This window comes from Cyprinodon tularosa, unplaced genomic scaffold (assembly GCF_016077235.1).
Source record: "Cyprinodon tularosa strain WSP-4 unplaced genomic scaffold, ASM1607723v1 ctg19, whole genome shotgun sequence".
Lineage (NCBI taxonomy): Eukaryota > Metazoa > Chordata > Actinopteri > Cyprinodontiformes > Cyprinodontidae > Cyprinodon > Cyprinodon tularosa.
Genome location: NW_024038678.1, coordinates 1,332,445 through 1,356,941, shown reverse-complemented (window position 1 = coordinate 1,356,941; position 24,497 = coordinate 1,332,445). Strand labels below are relative to the sequence as shown.

The 24,497-nt window shown below is 39.2% G+C and overlaps 1 protein-coding gene across 1 annotated transcript in view; it reads right to left on the bottom strand.

The window, feature by feature from the left end:
* Window positions 1–23,137, bottom strand: part of kcnc4 (potassium voltage-gated channel, Shaw-related subfamily, member 4) — a 28,736-nt gene extending 5,599 nt beyond the window's left edge. The window contains exons 1-4 of the mRNA XM_038283073.1: window positions 22,922–23,137; window positions 22,017–22,726; window positions 5,183–6,110; window positions 2,717–2,890 (exon numbers count right to left, since the gene is read on the bottom strand). Of these exons, the coding sequence (XP_038139001.1) occupies window positions 2,717–2,890; window positions 5,183–6,110; window positions 22,017–22,634 (1,720 nt within the window). The 5' untranslated portion in view covers window positions 22,635–22,726; window positions 22,922–23,137. The remainder of the gene's footprint in view (window positions 1–2,716; window positions 2,891–5,182; window positions 6,111–22,016; window positions 22,727–22,921) is intronic.
* Between the last annotated feature and the right edge of the window lie 1,360 nt (window positions 23,138–24,497).

The following is a 24,497-nucleotide window of genomic DNA, read 5'->3' as shown; positions in this document are numbered from 1 at the left end:
GTTTAACCCCCTTTGGCTAAAATGAGCCTCTTTTTACCAGGTCCTGCTGAAGCAATTCCCCCTTCCAGTCCCAAATAACTAATAACTAGGTTTTTAGACTCATTTTTATGAAGAACATTTCAAGAAATCTTGGTCTTTGTCTCAGTTTTTGCTTCACTAGTGTATTTCTGGGAGAGAGAATGTTACATCCAAGGACTAAATTTAAACTTGGACAGTCTGTATCTAATTGTAAAGTTATATGAATTCAAATGAGCAACAGACCTCTCTGTTGTAGGTCCACTACAGCAAGCTTCTTAGATGGCACATATTTTGAGTTTTTTTGAATGTCAACCAGTGGTGGGCTGTGCTTTATACAGTGGAGTAATTGATCAAATATCTTTTAAGTTTCTTCATGAATCCCTTTGCAGACAGATAAGCTGCAACTATAATCTTTTTTCGTGATTTAGTCAGGAAACTATTTTGATCTCACCATTTTGCCACACTCCCATCAACAGTGAGGATTAAAACAAAATAACAACACATCCTTTTTTTCTCTGCATTACTGTGTCTATCATATGATTTCTACTTTCATTTCTGCAATGCACAGACCTTGTTCACATCAAACACAAGGCAGGTTTTGGTCTGCTGTTATAGATGTCTCAAATCAGCAGTGTCTCATGAGACACATTATTTTTAGTCAGCACACACAGATAGATGATGCAATTAGTGCTCCAAAGCTCTTTCATTGATTTTCCATTGATCTGAATGGTAAAAACATGATGCAGAGCTGCAAGAGCAAGGAAGCATACACTGATGACAGTTTCTTCTTGGTTTAAATTAAGCTTAGTTTCCGTTTAAAGTTAAGATCAGACACAGTAATGAGACAGACTTTGTAAAACTGGTTACAAATGCAAGCCACTAAAGACCTTGAATTTTCCTTTATGTCTTTGTTTATAACTGATGCAGTAAAGGACTCAAAGGGATTTTTATGTTCTTTGTGTGCAAGCTGTTGGCAACATACATACAATTTATGTTTTGCAACCGCATTAGTTTTCTAAAAATGCATTGTTTCCAGTTTTATATCTGCTTGTGGCTTCTCTACTGCTTTCAGTCATCATCTAAAACACAGTCATTAAAAATCAGAATTTTACGCCCATAAAACAGGTACAAGAACCTACTGGATCATTAGTCTAGTACAGGGGTAACCAATTCAAAATCAGCAGGGTCCGAATAAAGAAAATCATCAACCAGTAAAGATCTGGAGACATTTTTAATGAGCTGTTACTTTAAACAGAATTTAACACTGAAATAAAATGAGGTGTTCATGCATCCGTGTTATACAATGAATTTTTAAATAAAAAAATTGAAAACAAAAATAGAAAATTTCAAAATCTAAAGTGTTTTTTGAGGTAGAGAACAACAATCTTTCGGTTTGGTATATAGAAAATTTCCTGATTACCATATTTTATAAAACACCTGAACTGACCGTTTGTTATTTTTCTTTCCTTTTTTATGGTCTAATGAGAGCAGTGGGCTTTATGCTGCCCTACAAGGCTTTAAATCTGGGTTTGAATGGAAACAAAGCCATTCTCAAGCACATATCAAGGTGCTCATTTTGAGCCTGGATCCATATTTATTTTTGACTATGTTCATGGTGGAAAATCCTGCTTTACAACAGCAGGTTGATCCAAACATACTCAAAATGTTCAGGCTCTGCTCCCGTCCGGCCAGGTCAAGATCCACTATTGCAATCGCACCAAACAGGAAAAAAAAGGCCAGAAGATCCTGTTTGTCTAATTAAAATATAGTAACACCAGATTGGTAACTACACATTAGAGCATATATATATTTCAAAAAACTAACACTGTTTATTTAAAAGATTGGATGCAAGCTATTGGTACTTCAACAGCCCAGGAAGCAGATTTCTTATCTCCATCCGAAACAGCACATATGCTGGATGCTGATGGGTTTTTTTTTATATTTCATATTAAATTAAGCATTCATTTCTGCATGTTTTGCTCCTACGAATTTTATGATAATATCGTGCATGCTCTCCTCAAGCTAAGTCGAAGCGCAGCAATACGAGAGGAACAGCGAAGGCTGTAGGCTTTGCTTTGCGCAGGAGGTCTGGAGCGCTGCAGGGTGAAGCAGTGACGGAGGATGTGGGATTTCGTAACAGGAGAAGCGGCGCAAGTAAAGTTAAACACTGTTGTCAGACAACATGTGGTAATTTATAAATGTTTTAAATAAGGTTGGGTTCGGATTAGCAAGCAGGTGGGTCTGGGTCTGGATCTGGACCGCGATCCACTAATCCGTGACCTCTGGTCTAGCACATGTGATTGAATTATGTTTTAATCATCCATCCATCCATCCATCCATCCATCCATCCATCCATCCATCCATCCATCCATCCATCCATCCATCCATCCAGCCAGCCAGCCAGCCAGCCAGCCAGCCAGCCAGCCAGCCAGCCAGCCAGCCAGCCCAATCGTAGATATACTATATAGTCCTGAGTTACATTCAACAGGAATAAACTGAGTAAAAAAAAACTCAGCCTAGACTAAATGTATGGATCTGAAATGGATTATTAAGGATTAGACTGATATTAAACTAGTAACCAAAATTAAATAGAATGAATTGAACTGCAATGAATCAAAACAAACTGAATCCAACTAAACAGAGCCAAACTAAACAGAGAAAGTATAACAAATGAAATAAAAGTGAATATGTAACTCACCAACATGGATGTTGAGATCCCCAGATGTTAAGAGGAAGCAGGTGCCCTCCTTATTCTTGCCGCGTCCTCTGGAGCACCGCATGGACCACTTTTCACTGGGGGACAGCGGCTGGGTAAGACTGCAGCCCTCCTCATCTGAAAGGGCAACATTTGCATCCCCGTTCTGTTTGGAGTCTGACAAGAAGACAAAAGTTCAACAGAAATAGCATAACATAGGCAGCAAAGCTTTTACAGAGGGATCTCCAAAGACACAGACAAAGGTTGAGGTATGTTGCATTGCTGTCTTTATGACTAAGCTTATAGCATTTGTCAGACCAAATCCACGAATATGAAAGTCAAAAACAGTTGGTACTCTAGGATTACTACGCTTTAGAAGATCTGAGTAATCAATATAAATGTTGCACTCCATTCAAGAGGGAAATAATCATTAAAAACTAAGAAATTATATTAAAACATAATTTATATGTCTATAAACAATGACATCACCCAATTAAAAACAAGTTAAGCAAATGAAAGAGAAATAAAGGGTATTTTTTCCAGCTGATGAATTAGCCTTTTCTAAATTAAATGTATAAAAATATCTTTACATATCTAATGAAAATCAATTTCCAAATGAATCCTGTTTCAAAATTTGTATGTACCGTTATGTACTAGGCAGATTTTCTTTTTTTCTTTTTTTGTTATTTTTTGGGGGTATTATCTCAAATAGCCTATTTGTTTTTTCTCAAATAGATACAATTTCAACCTAAGTGAGACTTTAAAAGCAATGTCAAGGATTTTTTTCGAAGAATATCTGTTAGAGGTTTATAACTAGTTATGTGTGCTGGCAGTAGATAACTCTTTTCATCTTAATGTAAAAAAAAATTAAGACTATTTGAGCTTGAAACTTGTGGCTAGGATAGGCCACCTTTGACTGTCTTAAAACCCCTTTGTATTTAAATTTTATAGTTGTTTATATTAAAGCTGTTTTGATAACTGAAACCCTTATCATTGTTGTATTTGGTGTTTATTTAAATTGGAGCAGATACTAACTCTAATGTGAAATAGAGGGGAGCTAAAAATGATTATCCTGGGTTACATATGAGCTGAGAACATTCTGCTATAATAACCAGGGCTTTTGCTCTATCAAAACTGGCTTACTCTGTTTATGTACAAGTATATACTGCTATGTTGATTAGAATGTGGGCAAAAAAAAAACCTAAATCTAATTTCTTGTTTGTAAACACAAACCTGGCCATTCAAGTGGAAATTAAACAGTTAAACAAACTAACTTAGTTCATGAGATTGTCTCTTAACTATGAAAATTATGTGACAAACATAGGGGCTGCAGGGTGGCTCGGATTGTAGCACTGTTGCCTTGCAACAACAAGGTTTCAGGTAATGTCGTATGGACTTTGCATGTTCCCCTCATGCATGCGTGGGTACTCCGGCTTCCTCCCACAGTCCAAAAACATAACTATTAGGTTAATTGGCATCTCTATATTCTCCTTAGGTGTGAGTGTGTGTGTATGGTTGTACGTCTCTGTGTTGAGCATCATACCTTTCCATCATATAAAATTTCTTAAGTGTTTTACAATTGAGAGGTATCTCCAGGTATTCAACCACAGAGCGAACCAACCTTGAGTACCACATTGGGTGCTGCAACATGGCATCGCCCATGCCATAAATTAATAAAACAATGCTTCATTTTTTTCTTGTACATTTATATTTTTCACGTGTCATATAATTATTTATAATAGTAAGACACGATCTCGTAAATTTAGCTAGTTTGGCTCATCGTTTTATTTCCACTTTAATATTGATTCTGCTTCTGTATAAAGAGTTGCTATTGAAAGATACCATCTGATATGGATTTTTAAGAGGTGAGGCACTATATTAAATTATTGCAGAGGGTATTCTATATACAAGGGCTATCATATCCTCTGTCCTGTCTGATTACTGATTAGAGATCAAATTTTGAACATTGACCCTCTAAGACTAGTAATATCATGTACAGCTGCAAGATGTCAAGAAAAGAAGCAATATGCAAGAATATTGGCAATTGTCATAATAACATAAAATGAAACAAATTAAAATTTGTTCATATCTTTCTTTGAGATAAAAAGCAGACTATCAGGATAAAGAAAGAAAATAAGGGCTTATCAAAAAAGTATGTACCGGGTTACTTTAGGACAGTCTTGGTTTTAGTTTCTTCTTACAACTTTTAACAATTATATTACAGGCATAGAAAGCTTGAACGTACAAAAATATTTTCTCAACAGGTTTAGCAGTTCATTTATTTGTGATATGCTTAATGTTACAGCAAATGATTACATATTGCTCAGTCCTAACGCCAGAGTTACCAACTGCAAACAAGATGTTTAGATAGTTTGCAGTTTGTAACTATCTGTTCTTTTGATAATGTAAAGATTACAGAACACGCTATTTTGGTTGAGCCATCCCTTTAACAAGACATTTTTACCTTACCTGAGCGGTTCCTGCTGCTGCTCTCTTCAGCTGCCAGTGGACACGTGTCACTCTGAGTGCTGTCTATGTGTGAGTTTGTTTCTGATTTCATAAATGAGGCCGAGTCGGTTGGTGCATCTGGATTTTGGGTGTGCTTCTTTTTCTTTTTTGGCAGTTTTTGCTTCGCCATAGCCAGAGAGTAGTACATTCCAAAATTGTTGACAATCACGGGAACAGGCATAGCGATAGTCAGCACGCCAGCCAGCGCACACAGTGCCCCCACCATCATACCCAGCCAGGTCTTTGGAACCATGTCTCCGTAGCCCAGTGTCGTCATTGTAACCACTGCCCACCAGAAGCTGATGGGGATGTTTTTGAAGTCGTTTTCAATCCTGGGGTTGTAGATGACTCCGATGCGCTCGGCGTAGTAAATCATTGTGGCAAAGATGAGTACTCCCAGCGCCAAGAATATAACAAGCAGGAGGAATTCGTTAACACTGGCTCTTAGCGTGTGACCCAGGACACGCAGTCCTACAAAGTGACGTGTGAGCTTAAAGATCCGTAAAATCCTCACAAAGCGCACCACTCGGAGAAAACCGAGCACGTTACTGGCTGCTTTGGATGACAAACCTCTCAAACTCATCTCAAGGTAGAACGGCAGAATGGCAACAAAGTCAATGATGTTGAGTGTGTTTTTGATGAAGGCCAGTTTGATCGGGCAGCAGATGATTCGAACCAGGAATTCAAAGGTAAACCACACCACACATGCTCCTTCCACCATAACAAGTTTTGGGTTTGTGACATTCTCAGTCCTATTCTCCACCTTTGTGATGTTTCCATCGGTAACTAGTTCAGTAAAGTTTTCCTCTACGTCAAAGGCTTGATGGGTCTCCAAGCAGAAGGTAGTGATAGACAACAGGATGAAGAAGAGAGAGATGATTGCCACTCCCTGTTTGAGACAGATAATCGGTATTAAAAACTCAGGTTTTCATATTTATTTTATATTGAAACAGTTAATGACAGACAATGAAATATCAATAATTCAATAAAAGTGGTATGCTTTAACATATCTGTTCAGAAAACAACTTCTTATTTAAAAGTGACTGACAGAATAATAATACAATTGTTTATTTGACTTTAACACTTTTGTTTCATAACTGTGACAGGAATGTTCTAAGCGGCCCTCTCTGGGAAGGTTATTTGTGATACCATATGTTTTCTATCTGAAGGAGTTGGATTCAATAGCACTCTGAAAGAACATCAAAAATTTGGATATGTTTTAAAACCTCTCCTGCTTTTATCCCTCTGCTTTTGTCTTTCTTTGTCCCTGAATTGTTTTTTGCTCCTTATTTTTCATTCAGTGAAGTTTCACAAAAGGCCATGAGACCGATTACCCACAGGTAGCAATAAGATTATATACTACATACAAATGTGCACATACAAATTTTCTCAGGTTTTTTCAAGCCTCTTAGAAATAAAATACCAAGGGGGCATTAATACTTTTCCAAGGGTAAGATAGGTAGCACCCACATGTTCCATAATAATACCTAAGCTGTCGGTGTCTGTAAATGCTGGGAGCTTTATCATAAATAATCTGTCAGCCGGGCTGAGTTCAATTTGTGGCAGCAGCATCTGGCCGTGGCACTTCTGGTGGCAGCTGAAGAATAGTGGCACTTCCAGAGGTTCTCTCACTGGAATGCAACTCAAAAAGGTGCCACGGCTGTTGCCACACACCTGTTAGTCTAAAACTACTTCCAAAAAAAACATACTTTATTTATATTATGTATAATAAAAGCTTATGGAAGTTTTGCCAGACACCTGCCACAAGGTGTCAAAATGCTGTATATGACGTGCTGAAAGGATGGCAAAGACTCCCTGCACAATCAGTCATTTTATTATACAGTGTGAGAGCTTATTGTGAGTTGTTAAAGAAAAAAAAATCACTTTAAAACATGGTGGTAGTCTGTAGAATTCCCTGGCCACAAAGATAAAATAGGATGTCAAAAGATGCCATGGTAGACAGAAGCCCCATTTACACTAGCATTTTGAAACCGTGCCGATATCGGTCCGAGCACAGTATCTGAGAGAACTGTTGAGTTTAAATAGCACGCAAGGTTGAACCGGACCGTGCCAGGCACGACTGAACCACACTATCCTGGTACTATTTCATCAGTAGGGCTCAGGGTGGTTCAGTTCTAGCTTGGTTCTCAGATAACAAATCCAAGCTCAGCACAGATTGGTTTTCAGTGGGTAGTGTAAATGGGGCTACTCCTTGCAGTTACATTGGCTGGCATAACTTTATTAGCGCAGTCATCGTAATCACCCATTCAATTCTGCATGGGTTTAATTTTTTATTCTCTTGTCCATATTAAGTACTCTGAGAAATGTAACTCTACCCTCAAAAGTCATTTTTTTGGCACCAGTCTGTTTCAGCGCGGCTGTATTTTAAAAAGTCAAAATAGACTGCCGTGGCAGGACATGTAACTCAGCGGCAGGCTGTCTGGCACCCACTAGGATGCCTTGGCAGGAAAATGGAAATCAGCGGCAGGCTGTCTGGGACCCACTACGATACCTTGGCAGGACATGGAAATCAGCGGCAGGCTGTCTGGGACCCACTACGATACCTTGGCAGGACATGGAAATCAGCAGCAGACTGTCTGGGACCCACTACGATACCTTGGCAGGACATGGAAATCAGCGGCAGACTGTTTGGCACCCACTATGATACCTTGGCAGGACATGGAAATCAGCGGCAGACTGTTTGGCACCCACTATGATACCTTGGCAGGACATGGAAATCAGCGGCAGACTGTTTGGCACCCACTATGATACCTTGGCAGGACATGGAAATCAGCGGCAGACTGTTTGGCACCCGCTCCGATGCCCTGGCAGTACATGGAAATCAGTGGCAGCCTGTCTGGTACCCACTACAATACCTTGGCAGGACATGGAAATCAGCGGCAGACTGTTTGGCACCCGCTCCGATGCCCTGGCAGTACATGGAAATCAGTGGCAGCCTGTCTGGTACCCACTACAATACCTTGGCAGGACATGAAAATCAGCGGCAGACTGTTTGGCACCCGCTCCGGTGCCGTGGCAGGACATGGAAATCAGCGGCAGACTGTTTGGCACCCGCTTCGGTGCCGTGGCAGGACATGGAAATCAGCGGCAGACTGTTTGGCACCCGCTCCGGTGCCATGGCAGGATATGGAAATCAGCGGCAGACTGTTTGGCACCCGCTCCGGTGCCGTGGCAGGATATGGAAATCAGTGGCAGGCTGTTTGGCACCCTCTCGGGTGCCGTGGCAGGACATGAAAATCAGCGGCAGACTGTTTGGCACCTGCTCCGGTGACGTGGCATGACATGAAAATCAGCAGCAGACTGTTTGGCACCTGCTCCAGTGACATGGCAGGACATGGAAATCAGCAGCAGGCTGTCTGGCACCCGCACCCGTGCCGTTGCAGGACATGAAAATCAGCGGCAGACTGTTTGGCACCCGCTCCGGTGACGTGGCAGGACATGAAAATCAGGAGCAGACTGCTTGGCACCTGCTTCGGTGACGTGGCATGACATGAAAATAAGCGGCAGACTGTTTGGCACCTGCTCCGGTGCCGTGGCAGGACATGGCTATAAGCGGCAGGCTGTCTGACACCCACTCTGGTGCCCTGGCACGACATGGAAATCAGTGCCAGACTTTTTGGCACCCACTCCGCTGCAGTTGCAGGACATGGAAATCAGTCACAGGCTGTTTGAAACTAACTCCAGTGCCGTGGCAGGACATAGAAATCAGTGACTGTTGCCACTGCGACCACTCCTGCAGTTTGTGCTTATAGTAAGATGATAATTTTCTGAAAGATGTGTATTCACTCCCCATGGGAACCATAATTCGTCATTCAGCTGGGTTCTTTTGAGTTCGGGATTAAAACAAATACAGGATGTAAATTAGGAACAGAAGAACTGAATAAGAACTAAGTACTATGAGTCTGAATATTAGAGTTTAATTCATTAAAGCTGATGTTTAAAACAGCATATGTCAAGTTGATTTGTAGTTTTTTGACCCACAATTAGAATCACACAGAGAATCAGTGAATTTTAACGATTTATTTAAAAGAGCAACAAGAATCTAGAAGCAGAGAACTGCAGGAAGTCAGTTGAACTTTCTGATTGGTCACACGGTGGAAAGCAGACAGATTTTTACAAACGTACTGAAGCTTCACATAAACAAATCGAATGTGCTCAATAATAGCACATTCAACCATTTTTCCAACGATGTGCACAATGTTATTATCTTTACCTCGTTAGGATGTCTCTTGTGGGCTTTTCCCTGGACAGAGCTGTTTTCCCTTCTCTTCATGCAGCTAACTCATCATCTTCCCAAATGGCTTTGAGTGTTGTCATGACAGCACATGCATGTAAGGTTGATGTCGTTATGGTCTCCGGGGTCTTGCTGTTTTTCTGGTGCAAGTGAGCTTCCTGTCATGGAGAAGATCTTTGCTGGTGGCTGGGCTGATCCATGTTGCTGCACAACTGAGAACATTTCTCAATCAAGATGACTAGCGTGTAGATAAGAAGGTGCTTACATCTGATGAGAACCAGTGAACCTCAGTTCGTCTATCTCTGTGGAAAAGGTCTTACCTGTGTGCAGTCCTTCTCACCTGCCTGCCCGCTCTCCAGCACAACGTCTGTTGCAAGTACCAAAGCTCTTTAAACTTACACACATTCTCCTGGATCTCTGGAGTAGAGTCTACAAAGCCTGCTAAATCAAATACTTACAGATCCCTGCTACCTACCCTTCATTCCTCAAATAAGCAAATAAATTGGTCATCAGTTGTCATCAACCAGCTCCTTCCTGCTTTCTCCCCTCAGACCAACCAGAAAGTTCAACTGACTTCCTGCAGTTCTCTGCCTATAGATTCTTGTTGCTGTTTGTAAAAAGAAGTTAAAATTCACTGGTTTCCCATCTGATTCTAACCTGACAACAGCCAGATGCATGTCTCGCTCCGCCTAGCTCCATTCACATACATCTGGGACACCGCCATAGGAATTGCCTTTACTGAAGGCTGGGCCTTATCAAAACTCCTTGCATATGACTGGATAAGCCACTTGTCTGTCATCTTTATCGACGTGCTATTTCAACCACTCACACTGAAGCTAACCCGTGACGCTGTGAGAGCTACGCAGGAAAAAAACAAAACAGAACAGCTGACATCTTGGATATAGCAACAGTGGAATCAGCGCAATGTCGGTAAATGATCAATGTCGTTTGTGCTATGAAAATGTGCGGATAAAAGGCAACATTGTGCACAGCAGACTTATTTTAAAAAAAGAAGCCAACCAAAAAAGTATAGACGAACGACTTTCAGAACTCGCTTCTCCACTACGTCACATCCAGGAAACACCCGCCCTGCGTCCTGATTGGCCAGACCATAAATTTGGTTGGGGAAATCACTTTCAATGAGCGGTGTCCCAGATCTATGTGAGTGGAGATAGGCGGAGCGAGACATGCATCTGGCTGTTGTCAGGTTAATGTGATTCTGCATGTTGATCAAAAAACCAAAAACTAACTTGACAGCTTTTTCAAACTGAGAATTTCAGTTTTGAATTAAAATGTGTTAAATCTAAAACAAAAAAGATCCAAGTTTTGTCATCCGTTTTTCTTTCTCCCTCATCTCTCTGCTGGTGTCCCATTAATCTGCTCTCCCCTCCTTTGTTTTGTATTTATTGAACCGATGAGTGCAGCTGACACGTCATCATCGCCAGAGACACCCAGTCTCACACTGACCCTCTTCACTAGCCTTTACCAGGCCCAACTGTAAATTCACCAACCCCCCTCCGCCTCACATGCACTCATCCATCCTCAACATCCAATACCTACTGACACCACAAAGCACTCAATCACACTCTGTTGGAGCAATCTGTTTAATCTGTCTGTTTGCCATAGAAGCAAAGGCCATTCTCTGAATAAAAGCATTAGCCATTGCAAAGGTTCAACCAAAGCTGACCTAAACTTTGGCCCAAAGCATGTTACAATCAGGAAAAACAGCTGAATCCAGATGTTACAATAAACTTTTCTGTTAATATCAATGGAGGAAATAGTAAGGGATTGTTGAATAAATGACTATTTGAATTTCTGGTTATAAATCTGTACATATACATTCATACCAAATATGTCACAGAAACACCAAAGCAAGCAATTATGAGTTTCCAAATCCAGACAATAAGAGACTGATTACGTCAACAAGAGCTACTCTTTTTGTGTTTACTGTTTTTGTTACTTATTGCATGGGAAATTTATTCCATCACTGTTACCCCAACATCACCAACAGCTTTGTCCTGCTCAGGAAAAGTTAAGCTTTTTCATAAAGAACTGCTGCAGATTTAGTCCAGCGAGCATCATACACATTAAAGAGATAAAAAAAAGTATTTTCTGCTTCTTAAGGAGACAAGAAAAGCAATGCAACATTTTAGGAGGGTTAAAATAAACCAGAATAACAAAGCAAGAACTAATCAGCTGCATCTTAACTACCTATCTTTTACTGCAGTTATTCCCGAAATAATTCCAACCCTTTGTTTACATTTGATAATAATCTCTCTAACCAATAGGTTTCTTTTAATGGCATAATGAAACTGATTTCAAATGTTTTAAATGATCAAAGAATATATCTTTATTGCATTAGAGCAGCCTAGCCCATTTTAGAATCGCCGACTAGATTTATGCATGCTTCCATTGGTAACCTTCTATTTGATGATGCTTTAGATCTATGAGTTTGGAAGGCCTCCTCACCATTTCCCTTAACTTTGCTTCCATAAACAGATTCTCTATCAGATTTAAGACTGAACTCTATTGGAGCAACTGAAAAATACTTATATTAATCCTAATCAGAAGACACATGCTGGTAAGGTTCAACCTGACAAAGGTATGAACAATTTTGGGCTTTACTAGTTAACAGATGCAAATTACTGTATACAATAGATCTGCATATACGTTTGACACCATCTTTTCTTGGTTCTGGCTTCTGAATGAATCTGAAAATTCATTCACTATGCTAGTCTAGTCCAGTGATTGGCTAAGGGACAGATAAAGCAAGAAGATTCACACCTCCAGTTTGTCTGCTTTTATTCATAGATTTTTTTAGACATGGCAGACTGAGCAATAAAAAACATTTAGTCCTTCTGATACAGTTTCTTCTGCTGCTTTGCTGTTTAAATGTGTATTTCGTGACCGTTTCATTGCTCCACGTAGCTCCATGACATCTTTTCAAACTATACATTCTAAAAATGTGAGTTTTTACTTATTTTTCTTTTCTTCTACTACAATACATTTCTCCATCCTCTCTTTCAAGGTGATAAGAGTTCAAGTTTTCAGCTTGTATTCATCAAGGTTTATTTAAGACCACTACAGCTACTGCTGCAACAGTAACAATGACAAAAACATGTTAAAACATCTTGCTGTGTAAACAGGAGAAAGTAATATGTGTACAATGGACAAATAGTCACATATATAATAAAAGAACAGCTGAAAACAGTAAAAATAAGACAGATTTATTACTGTTGACACAAGAAGCACCTATTATGATGTGTTGCCCCAATTTTTATATTCTGAAATCAGGGCCACTATATTTGAAATTTCTCACCAAGAGGTTGGAAATTGCAGCTTAGAGGCACAATCTAACTGCAAGCAAACTGCCTCAGAATCTAGATAAAACGTGGAGGAAGCACAAATAACTATAAATGCACCAGGGCACGGTTAGAGTCAGTTTCAGTGTCCGGGATGTGACCTGTTCAGGAAACTGGACCCTCACTAAAGTCATCCTTTTTATGTTAACGTTACTTTTTCAATATACGCATAAAAATGTCTGTGTTGGATCAAAAAACAAACAATAATGTAATGTTTACAATATTGTTTCTAGGTTCACAGTTTTAAGCAATGGCAGGGTTAAAAGGGTTTCCAAATGTTGATGGAAAAGAAATCAATCTGAACTTTACAAAGTGGATAAACAGTCCATCACAGAACACACAAAGAATGACCACAGGACCATTACATGAGAAAGGGCCTAATCCCACAGATGCTTCACATTCACATTATACCAACAAAAACTAAAACTAGATAAAACCACCAGCTGCTTCAGTCCTTAAGGCTCGTGATGAGCCTTACAGTTCTTGACAGTCTTTGGTTTACTGAAATGCCAAGTGATTTATCTCAGAACTAAATAGAGTCAGCTGTCTGTAGCCAGAAGCATTTCTGTAGGGAAGGTGATCAATGCTGAGACAAACATGAGAACAGTTTAAACATAACCAATCAGTGTAACAACTACATGACCTCAAACCTTATTGAGCATGTGTCTCCCAGGAGCTGCCTGAGAATTGCTCATCTTGTAAACGAAAGAGAAGCTGTCATCTCTCTTGCTCATTATCTCACCGTGTAAATGTGAGTCTTTGCCAATAGGTTTGTCTGCATGGCTCAGATAAAGTTAGCGATACAGAGAAACTAAGCACTGGAAATGGAATTAAGCATGAAAAATATCCGACAGTAGGTGATGAGGCAGCTGAGGGATCCCATCACAACCATCGCCCCTAGCTACTGAGCATCCTGCTGTGTTACTACCATTAAGTAAACGTTACAGGAAAGAATCCCAGTAACAAACCCACCGAGTTATCCAGAGAGGTGAGAGTAGCCAGCTATGAGATTTCCTGGAACTTATGTCACACTAATTTTTCTCTGAGAGCCTTTGCACCTGAGGACAAAGCATTAATCTCCACTCCTCAGCCTGACAGCCACATCTCTGCTGGGTGCTTCATTATCAGACATTTATATTTTATACATTCGTAGGGCCAAAAATATCTGGAAAAATGGTGGTGATTATCTACACATGATGTATAACTGTATAATATCACGAGAGGAGCTCCAAGTCGCAGTACTTTCAGGGACTAAGTTTGCACTTTCATAAAAACTTATTGTCGGATCAGCAGAAAGAGGAAAGCAGTACTCAGTCAGCAGGTGAGAGGTGAGAATCCGCCTCCACACAGGGGAGCCACAAGTGGATTATAAGGACCATTCACAAAAGCACTACTGTACATGGTATGTAGCTCTCCTCTGTCCTGGAAACACTTCAGCTAATCTGTTAACCTGATGATGATAGAAGCTTCAAAAAGAGATGTTCTTTTTAAGAGAATTGCCCAAACATGTAGTCAAAGGAGTTTTTACAGATTATTTGATCTCTTCAGTATTTGTTAAAACTGAAGAGTTCTTATTCACATAGGATGATTTTTGTGATGCTAAAACAACTTTCTTTGATGTAAATTCTTATTTCAGTGTGTGTAAAGAGGCATTCAATAACCCATCCTCTTCGTTTTAGAGGTCAGTTCCTGTCGTCTACGTAAACAACGGACACAATTAGGTGTCAAGATTAAGATAACACTTAAATAATAACAAGCTCTGTTATAGAAGCATTGGCAAACTTACTGGTGGTTGTTACTGTCTGTTTTGAGTAGAAATACACATCAAGTACTTGGTCTTATTTAGAATCTGGGTCCAATGTGGAAAAAATTAATTTTTAAATAGTATGTTTATAACTAACCGTAGCAACTGTATTAATCAAGAAATATGGTCAGACTGGGTAGAGTGTGCCTCTCCCCTCACCGTATAAAATGCAATAAACAAAATCTTTTGCCAAGCCTGTTGGGTTTTTTTAACATAGAGTTGTAACCCTAAAAAAAATCCTTACAAATCTCTTTTGTGCAAATCCCACTTCCAGTGACCTAAATCTTATTTCTTTTATCTTTCCTGTGAGAAACTGCAAAATACTTTGCAACTTGTGGCTGTTTTTGAAGGGAATGTTGTTGAAATACAATCCTTCATTTTCAGGTTCTGCAATAATTTTACCTCACAGACAAAAAATCAGTATCAGAATTAATCCAGAATTTCCTTACACCTGCAAAACTAAATATTGTCAAAATCAAACTGAAAAATAGCAACAAAACTTTTTTTCTCCCAGTAAGTTAAAACAAAATCTGTTGTTCAAAGAATTTTCTCCTATTTCATTAAAACTGAGGTCACTCCGACTGTTTCCTACAGCCAATTAATCAGTAAACACTATTTTTGTGACTCCATTTGCTTTATTTCAGAATGAGTAAAGACTTGCCTTAAAAGATTAATAACACATAAAATAGTCATGAAATTAAATTTCTCAAAACACATTGAAAGAAAAAAAATGTTTTGGTCAAAAAAGTTGTGAAAAATTATAAAGAAGAAAGTCAATGTTGTATAGAGGAAAACAGAGAGCATGGCAGCATTCCCCTCTGTGAGCTAGCTGGGACCTATGATCAAATAAGACAAAACAATAATCAGACAAATTTAAAATATCTTAACCATTATAGGTTTTATGACTCAAAGAAACTGCATTCAGTTCTAAAACACCATGAGCCAATGATATAAACAAAGGTATACATTTTGCTCATGTTAAAATTATACGAAGAATAGTGAGTAACCCATAGTTATAAAGTCATGAAGCAGATAATAAAAATATTAGACAGGTTCAGGGTGGCTTTAGCTGATTAAAATGTTAAAATCCGGTCTGCAGTCAGGCTTTGCTATCTGCCAGCTCCACAGGCAAGAAAGTGAGCTGCCGAGAGCTCTCACTTATTTGCCTTTTCTGCAGATCGTCGACTGTGGAGTATTCATTAGTTACAAAATATTTGTTTTTTCCCTCGATCTAGAAGAAAGACACTTGCTGTCTCTATGACATTGTCCCTCCCCATGGGGGTGCAGTCCATTTCATTCCACCCCTTCTGGAGACTAAGCTGTCCTTTAAGAAAGCTGAATGACATCCAAAACCTCTCACAGCTGAAAATAAAATTTTCTGACTTAGACACTAGCAAAGAAAAATACAGAGCAAATTAGTTTTAATAAATCTTTGAAAGCAAAAAGCAAAGAGTGGGTTTTTCCATCGCCAACTGCGATTTATGTCAATAGGGCTTTTCTGAAAATAACTCTTTAACCACTAATGCAATTATGCACGGCCTAGAAGCAGCATTAAAGCATAAAAAGAACATCTACCACACCCAGATTTGCATTATATCACTAAATTATCGATCGGTCAAAATTAGACATGCGGTTTCTTCACAATTTCATTTATAAAATCTGTTCTGTGCTTTTAAAAATACTGGAAAAAAATAGCTGTCCATACTTCCGAGAGTCAGTAAAAACTGTTCCACATAGAGCTATCCCAAACATTATTTTTTCCAGAACAGGGAGGGGCTTCCAAACTGAAAACAAAATCCATGATGATAACTCAAACATAAGTGAATTAAATTAAATACTACTTTGGGCAAATTTTTTTTATGAAAGAATAGCATTGTACCATTAATGAAAACTCAAAAAAGTTAATTTTGCATGATATAGTCTATTTAAAACTGCAGTGGCAGGTCCTGCAGCATCCTTAAAGGTATAGAGGACAATCTTTTATTTCCAGGTGGATCATCTAAACAAGTGGTCCTCGTAACTGACAATCATTCTGGTGATATGTTTATGTAAGGCCATTCTATGTGCTCGCCCCATTAGCTATCTTTATCTGTACATGCACACTTTCAGGCGTATGTGTGTGGAGAGCTACGGTTTCAGACAGTCATTGAAGCTCACCTTTCTCACTGCGGTTCTTTGAAAATGGCCGGGGGTCCTAAGAGAAAAAGTGTCTATGAAGTGAATGACAAGAAAGGAAAGGTCTCAGAAGAGGCAGATATATCCCGTAGTGCTTTGCATTTGCAAAACGTGATGGTATTTGCTGTCACAGCGCCCCGCTGTCGCTACCCGAGAGTGGCGACTAATAACAAAGATGGCACAGGAGCAGTGGAAGGGGAGCTATGTGACCAACGGAGCAGTTAACTGAGTTTGTTATAAAGCCGACTATATAGTCCCTGCTCTACTGTATATTGGGATTGAGGAATTTAGGGGTTAAGGCAGACATTCTAACACAGTAAGCAGGTATGAGCAATGAGAACAACTTTTAAATAGAGACTGCACGAGGAGAAATGGGCTCATGCATGCTATCGCACATGTTTGATAGGCATCTCCTCTCAGGACCCGGTACAGGATTGTGCATGTGCATTTTTTTTAAGTGGAGAGGGTGGGACTTTTAAAAAAAATTGCGAAAATCCTCCACATTACCTTTGATAATCATTGTGAAGATCTGCTCCTCTATGTCTAATCAATGGTTCTCAAGTGGAAAAGGGTGGTTTCCCCTCAAAAGGTGGTAGCAGAGTTTTTCTCTCAAGTTAAGGAAATCAAGTGTTGCTGGGATGCTGGTCACAAGTGAGGGTAGAAAAGAACTGAGATTGACAGACGCATCAGTGCAGCTGCAGGTGTAATGAGGAGGCAGCACTGGTATGTTGTGGTGAACAGAGAGCTGAGCTAAAAGATTAAACTCTCAATTTACTGGTCAGTTTAAATTCATTTCTTTACCAACTGTAATAAAAACTGGACAAATCAAGCAGCTTAAATAAGCTCACAAGTTTAGGATCTAGTCTAGGTAGATCATACCAAAAGGAGGCCATGGGGACAATCCAAGGCACTCTGGATTGGCTTTGGCATGACGCTGTCTAAGATAGTGGGAATGTGAATGGAGATAAATGAAGAAATCCTGAAAGAAAAACCAACAGAGGCTAAAAATCAAAAATGGAGTTGTTTGGACAAAAGCATATTTATGTGTGAAAGTGGTCCAGTTCAAGTCCAGCCCTCAACCCAAAAGATATTCTGTGGTAAGTCTTGCAGAAAAATGGTCACAGAAACTCTATTTTCAATCTCTAGATTGTATCCACCAATATATGCTGGAGTTTGCGCCTGCATCGTGAAAAATGCAAAACAAGATCAGGGGATGTTACAAGGCTCTGTGTATGCCTTCACATTTAACATGAAAGTCAGCCATTTGAATACAGTCATCTTTAAATGCAGAATGCTGAATGATGTGACTTTTACGTTGCACAGATGAGCTTTTCCACAGCTTTCAGGAATCACATTACCTGAAAGGAGCTGAGAAGCTCTCTGAAATAAAAAGGCCATAAAAGTAATGGGAGGCTCTTCCTCTTCTCAGAGAGCATCCTCCAATGATACACAGAGTAAACATACATACATGTTCTGTCAGGAGAAGGAAGTGGAGAATACATTAGGATCAGGTCAATATGAAACTACTTGGACTCCAGATTTCTTTTAATCTTTTTTTGGAACATCTTTCCGAACAGATTCCTCTGCAAACACACAGCTCTGACAGACATGATAAATTAGCAGGTATGGCAGTGCAGGTCTTGTGAAGCTACACAGACGCTGCAGATGTCAGCTGTTCCACAAGGCTGGATCAACAGTTTACATAAACAGTTGTAGTCCGACCGGACTACGGCGAGAACATTACATTTATGTAAAACAGAGGGTTTCTGCAGAGACCACTCAGCTGCACGCTCCGACAGATATTACTGACTGAAAAGAATCTTTCTCAGCTAAACACATTTTCTTCTCTGGCCTGACAACTCCTGCTGATGACACTTGATACTTGCTTTCATGGTTACTTCAGTAAACACTCTGCAGCTTTTGTTATTGAGCCATTAGACATATAGCATCCATTCAATAGCCTACAGCTGGAGTGCTGTATAGCCTCAGGATGAAGAATAAAAGCAACTTCAACTCATCAAGTTCGCATTCATTTGACCACAAAACTATATCTGTTTAATGTAAACTAAAGCTTGTGTGCAATCACTAGTGAGATGTTAATCTAAGACAGCATTATTTCTGCTGTGATATTTCAGCCATTTGTTTTTATTTCTCAAAATACCCACAGAGGGATCTTTGTTTGTCATCAGCAATGACTGTGGTTTCCACCACACCGTAAAGTGGTGTAAATAAAACTAAACCGGGTGACGAGTTCTGTTGTCTCATTTCAGGGATCGATAAAGTGCTCATTTATTATCTCCACCTTTTTTTTTTTTGTAAATTTGGTTACCATTTTGTTTTCCTTTTTTCTTCCAGCTTCAGGATTTCTAGAAACATTAACTCTATATCATACCTGCTTTGTTTAACGGTACATTCTTGCACACCAGAGGTAGAGTGAGATTATTGAAATCAGTGCTATGTATAACAGAGACATCAGTAGCTTTACAGGGAGGCTTGAAAGGACCATCATTTTCCTCTTAGTAGCCGCTACTTCTGATGCTGCACTGTTAAAGGCATTCCTTGTGTACAAGCAATAGAGGCATGCTCATAGAAAGGTCAATGAAAAGCCCAACATGTTTTCTTGTACTTTATCACAGAAATTTTATGTGGAGAGGCTCTGTGTTGATTATCTATATTTGACTGCTTAGTGCAAACAGATTTATTTAATCCGCCTTATATGCATGCACTTTTTCCACAAATATTTTTGAACAAACAGGTCACTGAGTCTGGTTCTGCTGGAGGTTTTTGGTGTGAAGGATTACCTTAAAGTCAGTGAGTCAATGCAATCAACTGGTTTTCCTTAGATAGAAAACTTTGAACCAATCTGACTGTATGATCTGGTTGAATTGTCTCTGTAAAGTGCCTTGAGATAACATGTATTGTGAATTGGTGCTAGAAAAATAAACTCAGTTCAACTGAATTAATAGGAGTTGGTAAGTAGAGTGGTACTGTGATTACTTAAACCTGAGCATTAAACACATTTTAGGAAATTTCCTCTCAAATAACCAAGTACCAAGTGGAAGCAGCTGACAATGTCTAAAACTTAATAAAGTCTTTGGCCAGGTGGCTGGCATATTAGCTCTGGAAAAATGTGGAGGGATGCTGTATTTAAGCCTTAAATTAAGAACGCACAATACAAGGATTCAGATGAAGATTAGAGTTATGAGCACATAGGAACATTTTGTGGACAGTTTTTTGTTTGGTTTGGTTTTTTTTCCCCAACACAGTTAAAAATATGAGATAGTGTGCTCTTTGTTCAAAGAGGATTTAACAGCTGCTGAACTAAATGCACTAAGAAACAAGAAAGATTTTATATCTGACATTCTAAAAACAGATATTTCTATTGTTAGAGATGCTAGTTCAATCCATAAATATTTAAGATATGGACATGACACGATCTTCTTTGTCAGAGTTACCATGTAAACATATTAAGGTTTCATAAGCTGCACTGAACTTTATTAATCAAATGGTCTCATTCCAACCATTTTTCAGGAGTCTTGCCTTCAGATTATCAGAGTTAAAGAAGCAAGGAGATTCTAGATATTTATCAATAATAAGAGACTAAGATATGTTTATCAATAAATAAAAATAACATATATTACAGGATTGTATATGTCATCAATCACATTAAGATCTGTTTTGTGACAAACTATTTAAAAACAACAAAATAATTAGATAAAAAAGATACTGACCACATTATTGCTACTTCTACAGTACATCCATCCATCCATCCATCCATCCATCCATCCATCCATCCATCCATCCATCCATCCATCCATCCATCCATCCATCCATCCATCCATCACACAACGCTCACTTCATACATGTCAGCACATGTCCCAGCCTATACTTCAATTCATTTTCTCCAACAGGTTAAAATTAGTTCTCCAGACATTCCAATGACGTAGAGAGATCACAGTGCTTTCTCGCCAAACCTTTGAACTACACCAGAGTCCAGCTTCTAATAGTAGTTATAATACAAAGTAAATTCAGTTTTATTTTCACTTGCAAGATGAAACTGACACTGAATATACAGCACATTGAGATTCTTATTATTTTGCTGCATGACTATACATGAATACCTTTTTCATTATTTCTTTTTTTCTAAATAAGTGCAATACTGCTCCCCCCTTGCAACTGCTCAACATTCTTTCTATGGACCAATCACTGGAACAGACTAGCAGTGTAAAGCAGTAGTCACCTGAAAGGCTTGTAAATATCACACTCTTCTAGAGAACATTTAAATTACTAGTAGCCAGTTTTTTATGCACTGTCAAAAAAGATAATTTGGAAGAATTGAGATAGTTTAACCAACAACCTTCAGCAAAATATACACAGTGAGAATACAAATTAATCTTTTATTTTTGCTTGTAACTTTCCCAAACTTTCATTTCTCATTTATTTTTATTTAGAGCTTATTGATCTTTAGTGGGGAAATTTGTCATATACATTTTTACCAAACCTGTATGTGTTTTAAGGAACAGTAACAGTCCAGGTCCAGGCAAATGCAACACTTGCTAACCAATAGGCTACTCAATGGCAGTTCCAATCCCTGTTTACTGCTAAATTAACTATAACTAAACTTTAAAACCTAATAGCAATTTAATGTCTATAAGGTTTTCTTAATAAGGCTTTGTACAGAACATACAATGTTATTTTTATTGGCTGCATCTCCTTAGCATTAATCTATATTGTTAAAATTGAACATTTGGTCCCTATATTTACCCACATTTATTTGTTTATTGTATTTTTGGGGGAAATTAATTGAATGATTATTTATTTATTGAGCATTTATTTATTTCTATATTTATTTTTTGATATGGCAGAGGTGGTCCTCCATAGAGAACAGTCTATTTAGCTGGCTATTTCACCTGTTGGTTGCATAGACCTGTCTGTATAAAATATGTATTAGTTTTTATTTAATATATACTGAATGCATATCACTGATTGGGTGGCGCATTACTTCAGTTCTTCACTGTGATTATTCCTCCAGCGTATAGAGTTAAAAACACATGCTGCAGTCTGATTGGCTGAAACTTTTAGGCACACCTGTTGATTGTGAACAAGAAAAAAACAAATATATCAAACAGAAGATAACAGTGCTGGTGTCAATCTGGGAGTAAAACAAGGGTCCAATGAGAACCCATGAGGTGAACTCACCCTGGCTGCTTTGGATGAGTAAGGGTCGTCAAACAAGGCCCAGGCTTTGGGTCTCCAAACTTCCCAGCATCCTCTGGACCCGTGATTGGTGTCCTCAATGCCGAACCGTCGCGGCGTGTCCCTGTCATCGTCTGTGTCCTCCGGGTCGGGCGGCTCGAATATCTCCAGGGCCTCCTCGGCATCCCGGTGCTGTCGGTAGGTCATCCAGCAGCAGGGCTCCACATCGGTGTCATCTATCCCCCAGAAGGCCAGTTCCTCCTCGAACAAGGGGCCGCACACGTCTGCAGGACAGTGCAGCTTCCCGGTCCGGTAATAGTTGAGCACATAGGCGAAGATGCCCGGGTGTCTGTCAAAGAAGAACTCGGAGGCCACCGGAGGATCGGCGTCTGATTCGGAGCAGCAGCCCTGAGAGTCTGTTTCAACCAGCCAGGCCAGGCGGGTCCCCGGCAGGGTCCGGAGGGTGCTCCTGTAGGTCTCATGCCGGGTGCCGCCGACGTTGATGATGATTTTTTCCGAGTCCTCGCCTCTCGCCATGTCCTCCTTCAGGCATGATTTAGACGGAGGTTTGTTTCCTGACTTGCGCCCTCGATAAGTCGAAACGCACACGGAGCTGATCATTTAGAAGCGTAAGAGATGAGCGATCAGATGAAGAGGAGGCGCGTCTTCATGTCAGTCTGAGCTCAGTGTTGGTGGTGACCCACGAGTTGATGCTGCCAGGTGGAAAAACAAAAAAACAAACATCAAAGTAAAGGAAACCACCTGTTGAAAATATTTAACCGGATTCTGCAAAAGCTTCTCATTCATTTACATGGAATTGGCTTTACGCACGATAAACTCCCCTATTCTAATCACATTTATGTCCTTTAAATCAAATCCAATCACTGTTTACTTTCCTCTCCACTTACACAAAGGGAATGTGATCCAGCTCCGAGGAATTACGCGCACAGGTTGCGCTTAAACAGGAGCTCCTCTTGCGCGCCAGATGTGAGCTCGTTTTCCAGCTGGAGATCTGTTGCACCTCCTGAAGCGCAGCTTCTTCTCCCTTAGAGACACAGCCCGGTTGGACTAAACGGAGAACAACAGGCTGACCGAGTTAACCCTTGCTTTGCCGAGGGCTGACGCATCATTTATTGAAGAGCGGCTCCCGCTAATTAGCGCATCAGCCTCATGATGAGCTGTTTGCGTTAGACACGGAGAGGTGAGGGCAATAACCCTGCGTAATTAGACTTGTTTACAATGCCTTCAGGGTGGCCTGCATTGAATACTGAGTAAATACATGAATCTGTCATTTGCCACTGGAAATGTTGGCGTTAATCTGGTAAATAAACAAAAATCTTTCATAAAGCAAACGCACCCAATTATCAATTAATTAATTTCATATGGCTGAATAAAAAAAAAACGTAAATTCATGTTTAATTTCCATCCCCGGTTTTTTATTTATTTGTTTGATAAGTAAATTATAGTTTAGTTAGATCCAACAGGTAGTTGTTGGGCTTCTGCTACGTTTAAATAAGCAACGACTCAAGGTTTCCCTCTAGTGGAATATTTAGTGAATAACATGTTAAATGAACAACTGAATTATAGGTGAATCTCAACTGATCACAAACAATAGCAATGACAAATATTTGTATATATGTGTAGATATACATCTATCTGTCTATATATATGTACGTTTATATGTTGCATATATTACTTTTGTCAATTTCAATGTATTTCCCTGGCAGCTGATTTTTTTCTGTTTAATTTGAAGGTATGTAAACCGTATCTGTGGTGGTTCTTAAAGCTTTTATTCCAGCTGCAGTCCATACTGCACAAAGCTCTTCCAAACTCCAAAGACTGTGGCTGTCCTTGTTGTCTGTGTGCCTTTTTCAACCACATGTTTGTTTTCCACTTTTCATTATAATGCTGAGTTATGTCAAGTTAGTTGTCCTCTCCACGATTTTGTGGCCATAACTAAATGTTAAAACATATTATTTCCTTTTTTCCCAGTCTTTTTCCATATTACCTCTTCATTAGAAGTAAGCCATAGACTTCAAAATGAACAAAATAGACAATTTACATATAACTATTCGGATACTGAGTCTATACATGAGTTTCCCTTTTATCTTTATTATTCAATTGTATTAACTCTGTGATAATATTTCCATTAACGGAAATGCATCTGTAAATTGAAGACTAATATAGGTAAAGATATTTTTTTTTTGATTATTATTGCTTTTTCAGGTGTGCCTATCATTCTATCAATACTCATTCTTAGCTCAAAAATCAGTTTTATTGGGCATTTTTATCTGAGTCTTTGCATGTGTATTCTTTTTTTTTAACTCAAATGCTGAAGTACTTAAATAAACTATATTAATGGTTAATAATAATGGAACACCAATGGGGTTTTTTCAATGTTTATTATAAATATTTAGAAACAGTGAAAAGCTTTTCTTGAAATGAAACATCAGTCAGAAATGTTCTTTAGAGGTGAAATGCCAC